This window comes from Gymnoscopelus braueri (assembly GCF_963280865.1).
Source record: "Gymnoscopelus braueri genome assembly, chromosome: 11".
NCBI lineage: Eukaryota > Metazoa > Chordata > Actinopteri > Myctophiformes > Myctophidae > Gymnoscopelus > Gymnoscopelus braueri.
In genome coordinates this window covers 38099608-38118760 of record NC_137613.1, presented here as the reverse complement: position 1 = coordinate 38118760, position 19153 = coordinate 38099608, and the positions used below count along the sequence as shown (strand labels likewise).

Genomic DNA, 19153 nt, shown 5'->3' with positions numbered 1-19153 from the left:
CAATTGTTTCCATGTTGTTTTACCACAACTAGGTTGGTGGTCGGAGTGATGGACGTACTGTAGGCCTGCATGTGGCAGGGTTAACACACCCCACATGCATCCAATAGCACGAAAATGAATGGGTTAGTCTATCCACGGTGTGAGACATTCACTGTAACATAAGAAGGTTGGAAACTGAAAAAGAGGGAATTCTTGCAGCCCCTATGTTGGTCATAGTTTGCCCCTTGCTCTTCTCCACAATTCCCTCTCTCTCTCTCTCCATCGCTGATCCAGAGGTGAAGAGCAGTCGGTAATCGGATGACAGGAGATTTGACCGCTAAAGCTTCCTTTAAGATCTCCTGCTGGGATTTAAAACCCGGTTGGGCCGGTCGGCCCTTCTTCACTTCCTACCTACTCCTCCTCTTCTTTTTCTACATCCTCAGCCCTGGCTGTCATAGGTCAAAGAGCAGTAATGGTCCTGCGCACAGGCCCTGGCTAAACAGTGTTTTACCGTGTTTTCTGAGATGGTTAGTCTCAGGCTCAGTTAGTTGCTTTTTTTTGGTGTGTCTATGTTCAGGTTGTACTCATCCCTGGTTTCACCTTGAAACGCACTGCAATGATTGGTTTCCAAAATTATTTGTAAAACTTTTTGGGGAGAAAAGCCTCTAAAAAGTGCAAGTTCCCAGTCAATAAAAGATTCATCATTTCATATTTTTGAGCGGTGTAGCCGCTCCTATAAGTGGGGTTGGGGTCGCTGTACTGTGATTGGCTGATAAGTATTCATACCCTTTGCTCAGTACTGTGATTGGCTAGCGAGACGCATGATGAAATTCATAACCTGTACTGTGATTGGCTGATAAGTATTCAGACCCTTTGCTCAGTACTGTGATTGGCTAGCGAGACGCATGATGAAATTCATAACCTATAAATAGCACCACGCACTTCAATTTTTTTTTAAGTGAGCTTCCATCACTGTGATATACACCGCTCATTTCACACTGGGTGTGATTTTTTTCTTTCTTATGGTTTGTGTAAGAACCCCCTGCCCCCCGCCCCCCATCATCAGGTTTTTGAGGTATCAGCTGTTTGGTTAGTACTGAATGAGTGTCATACCTCTCATTAGAATTTATAGTCTATCTTTCATTCTCTGCATCTCTGGGAGCTCTGTGGTTCATCATGTAGATGTTTGTAGAGGTTGGAGACTCCTTGGGCAATCAGTAAAGTTGTGCATGTTGGTAATTGGACTTAAATTAGGCGAACGTGAAGATCCTATTACTTAGTGTTAGGTACATAGGCTGTACAGCACGTAAGGCTTTTGGGGAAATGACAATTACAAAAGTCAGCAATTGGCTTGCGGTAAAACAATGAGGTTATTTTACATTGGTAGATACAAGTAAAGCTTCTAGGGACAGAGGAATAATTGTTGCATCTGTTGTCTGGATGCTGTGGCTTTGACACTTGCACTGCTTGTTGTGAGCTGTCTGCATTGTTGGAGATCTCTGCATTTGTTCTTTTGTAATCATCAAGTCAGTCACTATGGAAATTAGTAGGCTAATAGCCAAATGCCTCAAAATGTTAACTAAGAAATAAAGTAGGCCTACTTTGCTACTATGCTATTGGTTCTAGCAAGTGAAGTTTTTTTTTTTACTTTTGTGGCTAGTGTTCCTATCAATAGAATACCAGAGAGTGCTTTATATGCTCAAATCAAAATGGCTGGCATAAACCACCTTAAATATCACATGGTGAGGTTATCATGGGAGAAATGATCTCACAATGTTTTAAGGATCTAGCATTGTCTGAATAAATGAAATAAGGATTGTTTTATTTCTTTGTGATTTTGGGAAAGCTCAATGGAAACTTTGGAGAGCTGCCTAGGTTTTGTACTTTTTTTGTACAATTTGTTAAGTTAGTAGATCTAAATTTATGCAAAACCTTGTCTTCCACAATTTTCTAGAGTTTTTAATGTGTACAGGACTGGTGGACAGGAAGTCGTTATTGCAGCATCTATAGGCAGCACACTTCACTTCCTTTCGACCTGGGTCTTCTGTCTTCTTTCTTTCTGTCCATACTTCCTTCTTCCCAGGCTTCCTCCCACTCTCCCTTTCTTCCTTGCTGTTTCCTTTCTGCCTTCCCTGCTTTCTCCATCTGTCCACTCCTCCCCCCTTCATTCATTCTTTCCTCCCTTCCATCCAATCGATCACACATGCATGCTTTTTTCTTCCCTCTTTTTTTTTCTCTTTTCTTTCCTCATCTCTCTCAGTTCCTTCCTGCTTTCCCATCTCTTCCTTTCTGTACAGGAAATGGGTCTAATTAGACCAATGTGACGGCTAACTGTATTACAGGATTATGCTTACCGTGTACTGCAGGTCAGGTAGTGCTGTCTCCATCACTTCTCTTGACATGGTGATACAACTAGAGTGACCTACTTGAAGGCATCAGGGTCACTGTAGGACAGAGTAGAGATTGAGACACTTAAGAACAAATAGATCAGATAAATGTAACGTACAAACCTGCAATAATGTGTATAAAAAAGAACAAATACATCTACTAGAGCTGCTACGTGATTGACAGTGGGAAACGATGGTTGTACTAGGGTGTCTGGTATGAATGGGTGAAACCTTGATCTGGATAAATACGAGTTAGAAATGGAGAAGAAACAAACAGTACATTACATTGGTGATAGTCTTTGTGTTTATCTATGACTTATACTGGCAAACTGTCAACATTTTGGACAGACTTTTCTGATTATTTGTTAAAGCTGTGTGTGTGTGTGTGTGTGTGTGTGTGTGTGTGTGTGTGTGTGTGTGTGTGTGTGTGTGTGTGTGTGTGTGTGTGTGTGTGTGTGTGTGTGTGTGTGTGTGTGTGTGTGTGTGTGTGTGTGTGTGTGTGTGTGTATACAACACGTGCATTAAGAATTGTTTTCAGTCATTAACCAACTTTCTTTCTTCTTTGTGTTTGTGTTTTTCAGTGCCAGTTTTGTTTTTCGTCAGTAACAACCTCTAGCAACCGTCACCATGGCAGCTGAGAAAGCTGAAATTGAAAAACTGAAAAAGGAGTGTGATGGCCTCCGAACAAAGATAGAGGTAAGCACTTTTATATAGGTAAAAAAAAAGACTAAAAAGACTATGTCATATTCAGCATTTAATATATACTGTTTGAGCATTTCAAACGCGACTAACTTTAAATACATTTCTGTATGTAAGCATCTTGCAGACAGACGCATGTACAAGCCACTCAAATAAATAAATGATCATAATAATTAATACATAAATAAACAAGGTATTTAAAAAAAACTGATTAAATGCTTTTAATCATCAGCATTACCACCAAAGATCCCTATAACAGAAATGTAATGTCTCTCTCTCTCTCCCTCTGTCTCATACTCTCACCCCCCCCCCTTCTTCTCATCTTCCCTGTTCTGTCCATCTGTGCATGTCCAACTTCCCACCATCACCACTAGGCGGCCCGCCAGGCTGTGAATGACACCACCATGGCAGGACAGGCCGGAGGTGTGGCCTCTGTGGGCACCGTGCAGCTCAAGAAGAGGAAGGACCTGAAGGGTCACCTGGCCAAAATCTATGCGTTGCACTGGGCGGAGGACTCCAAGTGAGAGAACAGAGTAGACCAGTGGTTCTCTAATGTTTTAATTTGAACAACCCCCCCCAACCCCCAGTTTGGTATGCTTTAGGCCAGTGGTTCTCAAACTTTTTCATGTCAAGGACCCCCAAAATGTTTCAGTTAAAAAAAAATTGCTTTAAAAATATGTATTCAAAGATTTGCAGATTTTGCACACATTTTCACGCTTTTTCTAAAATAGCAGATTTACAAGCTCATGGCGCGGCACTCTGTACCGCGCTATCAGCTTATATATATCTGCTTTTTTGAATAGCCAAAGTATAAAATATGGTTAAAGTGGTTCAAAATGATTGTGGCGCTATATTAACTACTTTCGCAGGGGACACCCTGGTACCCCCCCAAGGACCCCTGGGGGTCCGCGGGCCCCACTTTGAGAACCAACGCTTTAGGCCACGGACCCCCATAACTTACAGACCTGTCCATCTGGTTCCTAATTAATACGTTATCTGGGGACCCCCAAGGACCCCTGGGGGTCTTAGGGTCCATTGGGTTCCATTTGTACACTCTCAGAGTTACAGACCTGTAAGGGTCCATTTGGTTCCTGTCAATCATTTAGCTGGGGACCTCCTAGGACCCCCTCAAGGACCCCTGGGGGTCTACGAATTCTCCTTTGAGAACCACTGAGCTATGCGGACCCAGGTTTCCAAGAAAACTGATTCAGGATTTTAGGGCTGAATGTTTTCCCTGATTACTGACTGTTTGCTTCTCCTGCCTCCTTCTTTCAGGCACATGGTCAGCGCATCACAGGATGGCAAGCTTCTTGTCTGGGACACACACACAGGAAACAAGGTAACAGAACATGAAGAGAGATCTGTCTGTACTGTTCTGAAGCTCATCCAGCGAAAGAGTAATGCACGCCATTGCTGTCCGACCGGCCTTCTTCCAGATCAGAGAATTGAATTAAAATCAGGCAGTGCCTTCGCTTATATAAGCCACACCTGACAACTCAGTCAATGTGAAGTAGACATTAAAGAGACCACTTTAAACGAAGTGAAAGGAGATACATAGTTCAATCACCTCACATCAACACAAAGAATTAGCAGAATATACATCCAGAAATGTCAAAAGTTAATTTCCTTTGAATAGATTTCTCATAGATATAAAGGAAAAGTTCAGTTCTAAAAGAACATAATTATAACCATAACAGACCCGCATGTACATTTAGCTGGCATTTAACTGAGTCCCATCTCTGTACGGCTTCTGTCTCTCCCACTCGGCATTATTTACCTACAACAACAAAATAAGAGGCGTGCGAAATGAAACCCTCACTCTGGTTTAACTTGGGTTTGTTTTCCAGACAAACGCTGTCCCTCTGAAGTCAGCTTGGGTGATGAGCGTTGGCTTCGCCCCCTCAGGAAACTTTTTGGCCGCTGGAGGTCTGGACAATATGTGTACGGTCTACAACATCTCGGGTGCCAGCCCCAAGACCCTCAGGGAGCTTGATGCACATACAGGTAGAAAGAGGCTGGTATTCTTTGTGCGTTCACCATTTGTTATCCCCATTTTAATTGAAGTGATTATTTATGAAGAGGGATATAGTAGGAACTAAGTGACCATGGTGCAAAAAGGTGGACGTTAGTCGAGGTGTGACATCAATTGAGAGGAGAGTATTGACTAGCTGGTTGATTAGTTTGTTGGTTTGATGGTTTATTTGGATGGTTGGTGGGCAGATGCATGGGTTTGTCTGGTAGCCTATTCAAAATGGTGAATTAAAATCAAGTCTACAAAAGGTTAACTAGTATTCTTTAGAAAACAACAGTCTAGTTGAACGTCAGTTTAGTAATTCATGTTTATGTATCTACCCATATCAGCCTCTATACTGCATTTTGCATGTTGTATATAGTTTCTATATTTATCCAAATTTTTACCCTTTTCTTTTTTTTGGAACTTAATAATTTCTTAATTGTTTTGTATTTCAGTTTAATGTAGCAACTTCACAGACAAGTTATTTGTATTGTATGTGTAAACATGCCTGGCAATAGATCAGAATCAGAAAGTAATATGAATTCTCTCTGTTTCCCAGGATACCTGGCTTGCGCTCGTTTCCTTAGTGACACTGAGATCCTCACTGCATCTGGTGACACCACCTGGTAAGTTGCTGATGGGCAGTTTTGATTCCCAATTAATTCAATATATTGTTTTACTTTGCATCCCATATAGTCTTGTTATAAGGAGATAAGATTGTTATTGGATGGATACATTTATAACATGCTATTATTTGTGTCTTCCATTTGAGTGTGTCATGATGCAACCCCGACTGGTTAGATAGACCTTTACTGTATGTATACCGTGGGGGGAAATTAAAGTTACAGATACAGAGTAAGAAAAGTACTGTTGGGTACAGCAATACAAAGGGAAGAACAACATTACAGAAGCACCATCAGTAATGAACAACACAATAGGATGCACCTCTTTTGTTTGTTAGTCTAACCAGACAATTGGACCGTTTTGAGACACTGACCAATTAACTGATTGATTCCAGTCCCCCAGCTGGGTTGGAGAATTAGAACAGTGAAACTGAATGACAACCGCTCTCAACCTTACTGACAAGGTGCCTTTGGGCAAGGCACTTTATATTCTTTCAAATTTCCCCTTGCTGCCCTTTTTCCATCCCCACTGTCCATCCTACTTTTACCATCCCTCCATCTCTCCTTACATCTCCTGCTTTCACTCTTTTAATTTAATTCTCTTTAACAAAAATTCTCTCTTTCTTCCTCTCCAGCTGTCTGTGGGACTTGGAGACCGGCAAGCAGAAGACTATCTTCACGAACCACATTGGAGACTGCATGTCCCTGGCCCTATCTCCAGACCAGAACATGTTCATCTCTGGGGCCTGTGACTCCCTGGCCAAGCTCTGGGACATCAGAGATGGCCTCTGCAAGCAGACCTTCTCTGGACACACCAGCGATATCAACGCCATTGGTGTAAGGATGTGCTCGCATGCAAATACACATGACATAATGTAGTCAGTTTCTCCACACCTCTCCTAAATACATATGAAATTGTGCTATAATAAATATATAAAAAAGTACAATAATTCATATTTATGTATCTACCCATGTTAAACCTCTATAATGTAATTCACAAATTGCATATAATTTCAGTATTTATCCAAATTTTTACCATTTTGAAGAACTTAATATTTGGTGTTGTTATTCAGTGTAATGCACCAACTTCACTGAGACAAGTTATATGTATAAATATATCTGGCAATAAATCTGAATAAAAAAATAACTCTCTCTCTCTCTCTCTCTCTTCCAATCTCCTCCTCCTTCTCAGTTCTTCCCCAGTGGCAATGCTATTGTCACAGGATCCGATGACACTACTCTTAAGATGTACGACCTCCGTGCAGACCAGGAGGTGATAGGCTACAATGACGCCACTGTTAAAGCTGGCAACACATCATTGTCTATCTCCAAGTCGGGCCGTCTCATATTCGCCGGCTACGATGACTTCAAATGTAACATCTGGGACTCACTGAAGGGAGAGAAAGTTGGTAAGTTAAGCCAGGCAATGTTAAAGAATACTTGAGGTAGAGAGACACAGATAAAATGTGTTCTAGAAGAGAGAGAGAGAGAGAGAGAGAGAGAGAGAGAGAGAGAGAGAGAGAGAGAGAGCGCGTCTGACAGGCAGAAAACTGGAAAAACTGTGCTGGTGAATATTGAGTGATACAGATAGAGACGTTCAGACAGGCTGAGGGAGACAATTGCACTATAGTAAAAAGTAAAAAGGAGGTATACTGTATGTAAGGAGATAGAAGAGGGTGAGACAGTGAGACGAAACCAGGCAGACAAAGGTAAAAAGTCATAATAATAATAATAATAATAATAATAATAATAATAACTAGAAAGTACTGTTCCTGGAGAAACAGTGTGGGATTGCTAAAGATGAATGTTGATAGTATCACACTAGAAAGTACTGTTCCTGATTAATTCTGTCTTACCTATTTATATTACATATAAACCAACCAATCACGTGAAGCTTGACCAATCCAAAAACGGGCGGAATAATACTAATAATAATAACTAATGAAGATAACATTAGTGTGATCGCTGAAGCAATCCCACAATAATAATAAAGGACCTCCAACAGAAAATATAAATGATTGAATAAAGAAATAAATTGATCGATCTATTTTTGCCAGACCCAAGGTTTTGAGGCTTTGTACCTGTTTCGTCCATACATGGGCATGGTCACTTTGTCCTCCGGCCCCAGCCAAAAAAAAAGTCTGTCACTTTGTCCTCCGGCCCCAGCCAAAAACAATTCTGTCCCCCTTTCGTCCCCTTTCGTCACGAACTATTCATGACATCATTATTATGTCACAAGTATGTAATTAAGTAAAGCTCATCATACTAGAACTTCATTCTGGGTCTGGCAGAACCAGGTCTCCTGGTCTTGTTTCTTACTCCTTTTCTCTCCCCACACAGGTGTGCTGGCTGGCCATGATAACAGAGTGAGCTGCGTTGGGGTGCCTATGGATGGTCTAGGTGTGTGCACAGGATCCTGGGATAGCTTCCTGAAACTCTGGAACTGAGCTGGTCCTCCACAGGAGCTTGCTGGGAGAGGGAGAGGAGACTGGGAGGCATGGGTGGAAGGAGAGGAGAGATGAGGAGAAAATAAATGGTGCAAATTAGCAACTACTATGTTAGGATTACGGAGATATCAAGAGGATGCATTCTTTAATGGTTTGGTCATAGTTGATCTTCCTCTCTAACTCTCCCTCTTCCTGAGCTACTATGTATGTATGCAAATCTGAATGGTTGTGAATGGGACTCCATAGAACCAGTTATATAAATGGCATCACAGAAAGACATCCACGATGCACCCCACTGTATGTACAGGACAGTTTTATTATTGCTGAGATGATGGCTAAACGACAGGGGGAAGAAAAGATGAAACATAGCACATTATTTGAAATGATAAATTATTATTGAGGAAGAAATGCTCTTATTGTAATATCCAAAGTGAGAATGGCAATTAAACACATGTAGATTTTTGGACAATAATGAAGAAAAATAAAATGAATTCAAAATACACATTACTGTTGATCAGTTTTAGAGTTACCAATCTATTTTTATTTGACCTGTATAATATACCCCACACTTTATGTAGTCAAAAGGCTCGATATGTACATTTATTTGTATTTTATAGGTAACTTGACACATTAGTAATGCAGATTTTATGTACAGTGGTTTTCCTGGGCTACACATATCCAGAGTGTGTATGTGTATCACAGGAATGCAAGAGTAGCAGGTAATAGTAGCCATTTTGGCTGCTTGTTAACCAGCATGGAGCCAGAGCTCCTTATGATTTCAATCCAAGATGGCTGCCATTCCTTTCACCATGCATGTCTGGTGATGTACATCAAAAAAACAAGGCTCAGTGTCACTCTGCCACCAGGTGAGCTGACTGTGCAACGCAGCCATGCTGAGTCTTTCTCTTCAGGGAATAAACGTTAAAGGTGGTTAACTGAGTTTTTGGCTCCTTGGACCTACAAATGTAAATGTATATTTTCCTAGCCCAACTCCATGCAACTGCATTTTGTAGTACTTTTACAGTACTTTACTTTTACGGTACTTTTGCAGTACCTCTGTAAAAAATATGAAATGTTTGTTGAAAATCTTTCTAATAAACATAGAATTCTGCATTAATACCATGTTGGAGTCTCTGTATTTGCGATATATATAATATATTTATATATAAAAAAAATATATATATATAATATGTATAATATGTGTATATATATATATATATATATATGGATTAAGAGCGTCTGCTAAATGCCTAAACTGTAAACTGTATATACATGCACACGCGCGCGCACACACACATACACACACACACACACACACACACACACACACACACACACACACACACACACACACACACACACACACACACACACACACACACACACACACACACACACACACACACACACACACACACACACACACACACAATGGTTAGTGCATTATGTGATGAATATGAGACATGGTCAACTATTACACTAACCAAATACAGTATTGCACAGCTTATACTGCAGACAGGTGTTATATAGCCTATATATATTGCATATTATTGCATGACTTTGCACTATAAGCGGTAACTTATGATCAAAATCAAGGTGAGAATGAATTTACCTGGTCAAGTAAAAATAACAGCACAAACCTCACAAGTTGATTGTATTTTGCCAGTCAGACCTACAGGGAGCTGGAGCTCCATACAAGTCTGAAAGAGAGGGAGAGAAGTATTGATTGAATTATTGAATACTTTATTAACAGTTTGTAAATAGTACAGTGGTACAATTATACAATGATGCTAAAAGGATAACAAAAAGCCCTAAGGGCTTGTTTCGATTGTGGTCCTGTGTATTCAATTCATCAAGACATTTAAAAATATACAATACAATAATATACAAGACATCATCAACAATAATAGCAATACATACTTTTCTAGGACCAGTTACAAATTGCAGACAGGTGCTTTTATTTGAATGAGAGTAAGGACTTAAGTCTTAAGGAGTCACACTTTTTGATGTCTATTGGCATTCCACATTTTGGTGTCATAGCAGTAGAACGAATTTAACCCAATTTTTTGTGCCGAATCTGGGTTGAACGAGATCAGTGGAGCTCCCTCTGGTGTTGTGCCTGGCCATGTGTGTGTCTTTCACGTAGTAAAAATGACAAAACGGATGATTTGAAAATGTGTGTGACTGTGTGACTCTGTGTGTGTGTGTGTGTGTGTGTGTGTGTGTGTGTGTGTGTGTGTGTGTGTGTGTGTGTGTGTGTGTGTGTGTGTGTGTGTGTGTGTGTGTGTGTGTGTGTGTGTGTGTGTGTGTGTGTGTGTGTGTGTGTGTGTGTGTGTGTGTGTGTGTGTGTGCGTGCGTGCGTGCGTGCGCGTGCGTGTCGTAGTCGTCTGTCTATCATCACAACCTCGCGTCACCAACTGTGGAAAGCCTGATTTCTATCCCGAATTAACCAGTGTGGTTCTGTCTGGAGCCCGCCTACTGTATCTGGTCATTTACACCCACACAAACATGCATCCACCGTTTCCGTATCCGCTCTAGAGACCCAGACCGGATCAGCAATCTGCATAGTGAATTGATCCCAAACAGAGCAGGGGGATTGGGAGGGATCATTGGCTAAGCACTTCCTCGCTATTGGGTATCCTCGGGAGGAGGAGGGCGGGGTCATCCCAGCCCGCCAATGAACAGCTAGGGGGCGGGCCGAAAATAGCCGATCTACAAGCTCAGGACGTGTCGCGCTGCGACGCTTCGTGAGCTTGCATATCAGCTATTTTTGGCAGAAGACACCGTCGTACGACGGAGGATACTGCGCATCATCCGCATCCAAATCGCCACTTATTTGTAGTTGAGTCATAGAAGCAACAGCACCTGCAGGGCCTCTGTCGATATTTACCAGCAACAAACTAAACATGTCGTCAAGAAAGTTCTTCGTTGGAGGCAACTGGAAGATGAACGGCAATAAAGAGAGCCTTGGTGAACTCATGACGACTCTCAACACCGCCAGCTTGAACGACGAAACCGGTAAACGTTTTTCTTGTCATCATTATATGACTCCTAGCCATGGATCCAAGACGGTCACCTGTCATGATAAACTGACCATGGATAAACTTCAACATAGTGTTTGCACTTTCCCCATGTTTGACCCATACATCTACATAAACGTTCAGATTTTAAATCTAAAGTGCTTAACCCATGGCCACGGATATTACAATGATGTACGGGCCCTCAGAAGTACCTGCATGTTCCGTATTGTTCAATAAAAAGCATTTTAATCCGATCGGTGGCCATTTTCTCATACAGTTGTATGTATGTGAATGTATCAGAGTGCAATACACCTCCCAACCGATAGGGTCGCGTAGTTGAAAGCATAATGGCAAAATACGGAGAAAATGGCCACCGATTGGATTAAAATGCTTTTTATTGAACAATAGGGTAAATACGGGTACTTCTGAGGGCCCGAACGTAATTTTAACATCCGTGGCCATGGGGTAAGCACTTCATATTTAAAACTAAACGTTTATGTAGATGTACGGGACAAACACTGTTGAAGTTCATCCATGACTGTCATATAATAAATTACAGTCATGTATCAGGGCTATTACCTATTATGACTCAAACTGTCGATTCCCGCACCGTTAAAGCCCGTTGAGCCCGTGATAGACCGTCATGGATCTGTATTTCAGCCATGGACCCTCATTTGAATGTGTTTTCAACAACTTGGGAGAGGGATGCTACTGTGACATTGGACGCTCCATCACTGTTGTTGTGCAACCACTTCAGAAAGGCCATAATAAACTTAAAAGTCAGATTATTTGTTTGATTAAGATAGTCTGCAGCTGCTTTAACATTTAAAACGGTCAATTCTAATAGGTTTGCAGTGTCTTGGAAGGGTTTCGGGTGTAGCTTTTTTTGGGGGATTTGAACTCTCTGCCCCCTCTCTCAAATGTGCTTTATTGGCATGACGGTGCAAAAACAAAACAAAAGTATAATTCATAGACAAAGTTATTTCTCTGTCTATTTAAAAATGCCTTTTTGGCATGACATGGCAAAAACATATTCCTTCATTAGACAAACGTTATCTCTGTTTCTCCCTCTATCTGCTAAGAATAATATTAAAGGTTCTAAACTAGACAAAAAGACAACATTTGTTAAAACATTAGCAGACGTCACCAAAAACATCAGTTACTTAACTGTACACTGCTTAAACTCATCATACACATCTTAACTCAAAGCACCTACATTGGTTTGGCTACTAGTGGTTCAGATTAAGATGTGGCTGACCTTTTAGAATAATGAAGGGCACGTGGCCTGCATATCTGGTCAGTTCTTCTTAACCACATGAACCCTAGCATCCCTATTCTGTGGTTAACATTATGCAAAATATTGGTTTGGAGGTAAAACCTGTATAGTGGTTAAGCTGAGTGAGAGAGACTCATGACTATTCTACTAGAGGCAGCCAGACTGAGTTATATGGGGCAAAACTAAATTATTTATTTTGTATGCGGCTGGAGTTTTATGGAACATGTCCTACCTATTGCAAAGCATAAGCCACAAAAAGAGGCTTCCGTTTGGCTTTGAAGAGATGGTTAGCTTCCACCTATCTAACAGCCTAGGAAGGATAGGAATTCTACCATAACCAAAGTGCAGTGTGGATTCATAGACGTATTCGAGATGTTTTAACTTTTTTGCTTGCTTTTCTTTTTTAGATTGACTAAAACGTAGGCCAATAGTACTCTAGTTTGATTGAAATAATAATCTTTATTGTCCCCGAAGGGTTATTTGTCTTCAGAACAAAAAACAGCACATAACTGTGGAACTATTTAGTTATACGTACAGAAATTGTGATGTTTTTTCTATTGGTGCTGTTTTTGCCTGCCTAGTGTATGCTGCAGCAGTACCCTGCCCCCTATCCCAGAGGACCACACATGAGCTTCACTGCATTTTCATTCTCGGTTGCTCTAAATGTAGGTGTGTCACTGCCGCAGTGGTGGCTTTATGCATTTTTAAATCATCAAATAAAGTCAACTAATCTCTCTCTCTCCCTCACTCTCTCTCTGTACATATCTCAGAGGTAGTGTGTGGCGCCCCATCCATATATCTGGACTTTGCCCGTTCAAACCTGGATGCTAGAATTGGTGTGGCTGCCCAGAACTGCTACAAAGTAACCAAAGGAGCCTTCACTGGTGAGATATGGTACGGACACAATACTGTATCTGGTAGTGAGTGAGTGGTTATCATGCAGTCTTTTGTTCTGGCATTTGAACTTTTAATTTTAAGGGTAACCATATATCATGATAGCAAAAAGTTTGTGTGCCTCATCTGAACCTTTTGCAGATTTACAGAAATATTAAATAATGCTTGTTATTCTGTGATTTTGGGTGAGCATCATTATTGTGCTATTAAACATAAATTAGTCTTCGACCTAAATCCTGCTGATCTGAAATGCAATCCCACCAGAGCCTTCCCACAACTTCTACCCTTAGCGTCTCCTGGCTACTGTCTATGTCATTGGAGGAAAAAAACAAAAGGGGAACTTCACTGGACTGCCATTGCTTTGTGCCCTTGACATACTGTTTTCATCTCTGCTTCGCTCTCTCACACACACTGCACCCCATCCCTCTCCCAGCCCGGCCATGATAAAGGACTGTGGGGTAGACTGGGTGATCCTGGGACATTCCGAGCGTCGCCATGTCTTCGGGGAGAGCGACGAGCTGATTGGACAGAAGGTAAGCCTTTTTTTCCTTTTCTTCTTTTACTTAGTTTTTCTTGTTTTCACAACAAGTCCAGAACGGTTGTCTGTTATGTGTTTTAAATGAAGGTGGCCCATGCCCTGGAGAGTGACCTGAGTGTGATCGCCTGCATCGGCGAGAAACTGGAGGAAAGAGAGGCCGGCACCACAGACGAAGTAGTGTTCGCTCAGACACAGGTTATCGCTGGTACGGTGCATGATACAAAGCAACTTCAAAAGGAATGGCAGCACTCCTATCAAACAACAGTCTTTTACCGGGTGCATGCTTCAGAAAGAATTCCACTAAAAGGAAAAGATCAACAGCACTCATTTCAAGTCCTTTTAGGATATTTTATTGTCAGGCACGGGCAGCAGAACAGATGCATTTTGGCGTGAGCCGCCTTCAGTGCATTTGATTCGCTGAGGAAGGCCCACACCCAAACACGCCCATTTGTTGTGCTGCCCATGCCTGACAATAAGATATCCTAAAAGGACTTCAACTCAGTGCTGGGGGAGTCGAAGGGGAATCCCCTTTCTGGCCAAGGGAGAGCTTAGGCTTCTGGGCATCAAGCAGGGCTACTCTGCCACCTAAGATGCTGTATTTGCTGTTATTTCTGTGCTGCTTTTGTATGTTGCAGATAATGTGAAGGACTGGGAGAAGGTAGTGCTGGCATATGAGCCAGTCTGGGCCATCGGTACTGGAGTGACCGCTACACCTGAACAGGTATGTCAGCATTCCATCACCTAGTGTAGGAAATGCTATTAAAAAAATGAAGGCACGAAGTGCTTCCGTAGGGGATATTTAGTGCAGTGACCATATCCATATGGTTGCAACGACTCCAATTTGATTCCAGCCAGAGCCACGTGTTGTACGGCTTTCTCTTCTCTACCCCCAAATTCCAGTCTCTCTCCACTGTCCTGTCAAAAGAAAACTACGAAAAACTGGCATAATAATTAATTGATTGGAGTGGCCAGACTGTGTGTTGACCTTATAGTCCCTGGTTTGAAACCGGTGTTGTTTTCCCCCTCTTTCTGCTCTTATTTTCCTGTCTCAGTCTCTACTCTCCTGTATAAATAAAGCAAATATAATGTGTGTGTCCAGGCTCAGGAGGTCCATGAGAAGTTGAGAGCCTGGCTGAGAGCCAACGTCTCTGAGGACGTAGCTGACACCTTGCGCATAATCTACGGAGGTAAGTGATAAGCAGAATTACTCACAGCATCATTTAAACAAGGAAACTCCTGACTTAGTCATGATCCACCTTTTTATAATGAATTAAACTGAAAGTTTCATGGTGAGTGGCAGAAAGAGTCTTTTAGAGCCCTTCTCTCCAGGCCTTCCATGTTTATATCTTGATGTCTGTCTCTCTTTTTCTCTGTGTTTACGCTATTTCTCCCTCCCTCTCTTTATCCCTGTCAGGTTCAGTGTCTGGGGCTAACTGCAAGGAGCTGGCCTCTCAGGGTGACGTAGATGGCTTCCTGGTGGGCGGAGCTTCTCTCAAACCTGAGTTTGTTGACATCATCAATGCCCGTGCATAGCTCGATCGCCACAACTGACCAGACCCAGTGACACTAACCAATCACAATGCTGCTCTTTAGAGGTGTTCTTCTTCAAGGTGTTGGTGGGTTGAGTGATCCACATAATACAGCTGCATTTAAGATGGCAAACCCTGTCGGATAGATATTTTTACATAATATCAATGAGACGACTTTGAGAAATATTGAAATTTGAAATACAGTGAAAACAGTTAAAGGTAATGTTCATGCTTTTTATATCATCTGTTGTTAGAGGGTCACTCAACCCTGGTTTCTGTTGTCTTGCTCTGATTCATGTGGACCCAGATTACCGCTGGTTCACTATTCTACCTGCATTCCAGGGCCTAATTGGTAAATGTCTAAATTGTAAATGAATTAGTCCTGAGTAGAGGGAATAAAAAGCAGCAATGTTCTAGCTTGTCAAGACCAGCGTTGTAAACCACTGGTCTACTTTTAAGTGTCTGATGGTGGATTGATCAGTGTTGTTCCTGTATGTTGTTTCTCAATAAGCTACAGCCTGTCTCACTGTCTACTGCACTAGTAACGGTAACCCAGTAGTTACTTGCATGATAAAAGCCTTACATGGAGTAAACTTGGGTCAATTTACAGGTATTTGGTCAGTTTTGAGGAGTGGAGTTATTGTGAAATGACCCAACAAATACAGGTGCAACAATGTACCACTATACTAACAAGAATAACTACAATCTATCTTTACTTAAAATACATGACTACTGTGTTATTATTATTAATAAGCACTAGGTTGTGTTTGACACTGATGTGTGCTCACTACTGTAAAAGGGACCAGTTTATTGTGAGTTTATGAGAAGTTTTACATGTTTATGGTGAAAAGAATGTTGCTGGGAAACCTGTTGGAAATCTACATATCTAAAACATAAAGAAACGATAATCTGTCATAGCTTTAATTCATTTTCGTATGTGCAATGGCATATATGGCCTTTGTTGAATCCATTTAGGCACTTTTGGATGATTCCTTTCCTTCATATGACCTCTGGTTGATTAAACTGTCATTCAGGTTTCCCAGTGACTGGCTGTCCAGGAAGACTGTGAATCACTTGAAGAATAAAGGAGACAAAGAAGGAATCTTGAATGTTGTTTTTGTACTGAGTGAGCCTACGAGTTGGACTGTAGAGTCGACCATAATTTTGTAACATTTCAGTAATGGGTCACTTTCAAAGACATTCTGATAGGCAGGAAATGTTGGCTGTTGTGGAATTTGAGGAAAGCTGTTGTCATCTTCCTATTACAGGTCACACTGCCTACTGAATCAGGAATACTTATGGATGAGAGCTGGCCATCAGCATCTATGGTGCCCTGGTGGAAAAAAAATATATATTTGTATGAAAAATATATATATTTGTAGGACAGAGGGGGTTAACACAGGGTTTAAGAGTAATAGTTAGAATATATTAGTGTTATTTAGACTAGGGATAATATCTTCAGCATTGAACCAACACAGTGCTTGAGTCCTGTCTGGGCTCGAGGACATCAACAGGGCATGCACATGATTTTGAACTTGGGTTTTGTAGTCCAACACGCAAAGGTGCACCGTGCACCTTAACAACAGACTCCTACGGTCCTCACCCACCATCAGACTATAACAAATGAAATGCCTGGACTTGCAATCAACCACAAACACACACACACACGTACAAGCACAGACACGTGACACTACAGTATGTACCTGGACATTTGCTCTTTTGCCCACCCATACAATACACATACAATTCTGCTCAAGAGCTCTTGAGTACAATTGTATAATTCCACATTTGCATATTGTGTATATAAGTCTATATTTTAACATCTAAATATTTTGTTAGTTTATTTTATTGTTTAATCTTGTGACTATTCTTATCCCTCCCCTTTTTAATCTTTGATTCTTGTTATTCTATTGTCTTTTACAATTGCTCTTGTAACAGTGATATTTCCCTCAGGATTAATAACCTTCCAACCTACCTACCTACAGTACCAGGTGGGTTCCCTACCACTGCATTAGGCTGCCACTCTTGGACTCATATCAGTGTGTGTTAAAATTCTAGTCAAGGTTCTAAATGATTACACAAAACACAAGACCAATCCGTTGTGATTGAAATTGTAAAGTACCATCTCTTTTATTTAACATATTTTCACATTATTTTAGATGACAGGCTTTCATATTTTATATTATCTTTTCTTTTTTTAAATATATTTCCTTTCTTTTTAAACACATTTATTGACATTCAGTGGGAACCAAAGGAAAGTAGGGATTGGGGTCAGGGGTATCTTCAAGCATGAGGGACCAGGTCATATCAGGGGAGAGAGAGGGCCATCAAACAAAGAAACCACACTGAGAAGAAAAGTAAAGAAGAGGACAGGCGAAGAAGACAAATGGACAGAAGTGGAAAAGAGCAGGATCGGGAAGGACCAGTGCAGTTTTTGTGTTCAGGGTGAGTGAGCGCAAGAATGTGTTTTTGTTTGTCTACATGTGTGTATGAGTTTGTGCGTGTGTGTGTGTGTCTGTGTGTGTGTGTGCATGATCTCCATCAACTATATTTCAGTCAGTCCCTGAAAATGGCTTTTTTTATTTGGCCAGTCAACCTGTTTCTTCTGTAAACTCTGTTCATTTAACAGTTTAAAATGCTGCCATCTCGTCTCCATTACGCTATTCTACATCATGTCAGTGCATATCTGTCTGATTTCATGTTCTAGAGACACAGTAGCCAGTCCCAACTTTCATTTATTTATGTATTTATTTTACTGCCGGCTAGCTCACCTTGCTGCACCACCTCTGAGAGGAATTGGTATGGAAAATGTCAAGTTTTGTTCCATTTTCAGCCATCAGATGGTGCAAGAGCCAGGCCTGGCATGTGATAGTTTGAAAGAGCTGTGTGTGACTGACAATCTGCCTGTTCATTGTACATTTATGTACAATAGCACACATTTATGAACCAATACACTGCATTGGCTGTTGCAGTACTAGTGGAGGATTAATAGAGGATTTTTTTTTAATGAATACTAGAACAACAGTGCATCTCTGGCTTTTTGTTAATGACTGTGTATGTGTTGTGTGTACTGAATGTGAGTGTGCGTGCGTGCGTACAGCATCTCCCTAGCTATGAGTCCAGTGCATAATTTTCTTTAGTCTTTTTGCTTCAGTTTTCTTTGTCCTATGTGGTGCTGAATCTGCATGTGCAGTCTTGTCTTTGTACAGGGTCACGTCTTATGTCAAATTTATTATTATTTATTATTCAAGGACACAAAATATAAGTATGTTTTTAGCCATTTTTGTTCTGTTTTCTAGGCCGTCCGTTCGGCTGTCCGTCCGGCCGTCCGTCCATCAGTCAGTCAGTCAGTTGGCGCTTCATCCAGTCAGTCGTTTAGTAGGTGGTCACTCACTGGTCAGTCAGTCTCATTCAGGTTTCATTCAGTCAGTCAATCAATCAATGCATCAATCAATCAATCATTCAGTCAGTCAGTGACTGTGGGTCAGTCTGTCTGGTTTGGTCTCACAGAGCACTGGGGTTCCTGAAGTTATGGCCTGCAAAGCGAGCATGGTCACCCAACTCTTCCTCAATCCTAGAGAGAAACAAGAGAGGGAGAGAGGAAAGGAGAAGGTGAATTAAAAAAAAGTATTCCCCCGGCCTTAGTCTATGTGTCGAAGTGCAGAATTTCTGTGTTGTGAACTTGCGCATGCGCTGTTTTCCCTATTCATTTTACAACAGAATATATAGGCCAAAGTTGTTAATTAA

General features: G+C 41.3%; 3 protein-coding genes across 4 annotated transcripts in view; 2 read left to right on the top strand and 1 right to left on the bottom strand.

The window, feature by feature from the left end:
• Nucleotides 1-2993: 2993 nt before the first annotated feature.
• On the top strand, nt 2994-8149 carry gnb3b (guanine nucleotide binding protein (G protein), beta polypeptide 3b; the record flags this gene model as incomplete). Its single annotated transcript, XM_080442075.1, has 8 exons — nt 2994-3062; nt 3440-3585; nt 4341-4404; nt 4913-5069; nt 5639-5705; nt 6338-6539; nt 6895-7111; nt 8043-8149. 8 exons carry the CDS (start codon nt 2994-2996, stop codon nt 8147-8149), a joined length of 1029 nt encoding a protein of 342 aa, XP_080298201.1.
• A 2856-nt stretch (nt 8150-11005) lies between these two features.
• Nucleotides 11006-16382, top strand: LOC308094636 (triosephosphate isomerase). Its single transcript, XM_080441406.1, has 7 exons — nt 11006-11167; nt 13216-13339; nt 13773-13872; nt 13965-14082; nt 14513-14598; nt 14977-15064; nt 15292-16382. Exons 1-7 carry the CDS (start codon nt 11056-11058, stop codon nt 15408-15410), a joined length of 747 nt encoding a protein of 248 aa, XP_080297532.1. The 5' UTR covers nt 11006-11055; the 3' UTR covers nt 15411-16382.
• A 2494-nt stretch (nt 16383-18876) lies between these two features.
• LOC308094634 (gamma-enolase) overlaps nt 18877-19153 on the bottom strand; it is a gene marked incomplete at its 5' end in the record, with an annotated part of 10514 nt that continues 10237 nt past the window's right edge. For both annotated transcript variants that reach the window (XM_080441403.1, XM_080441404.1), the window contains one exon: nt 18877-18980. In XM_080441403.1, coding sequence (XP_080297529.1) covers nt 18911-18980 — 70 coding nt within the window. In that variant the 3' untranslated portion in view covers nt 18877-18910. The remainder of the gene's footprint in view (nt 18981-19153) is intronic.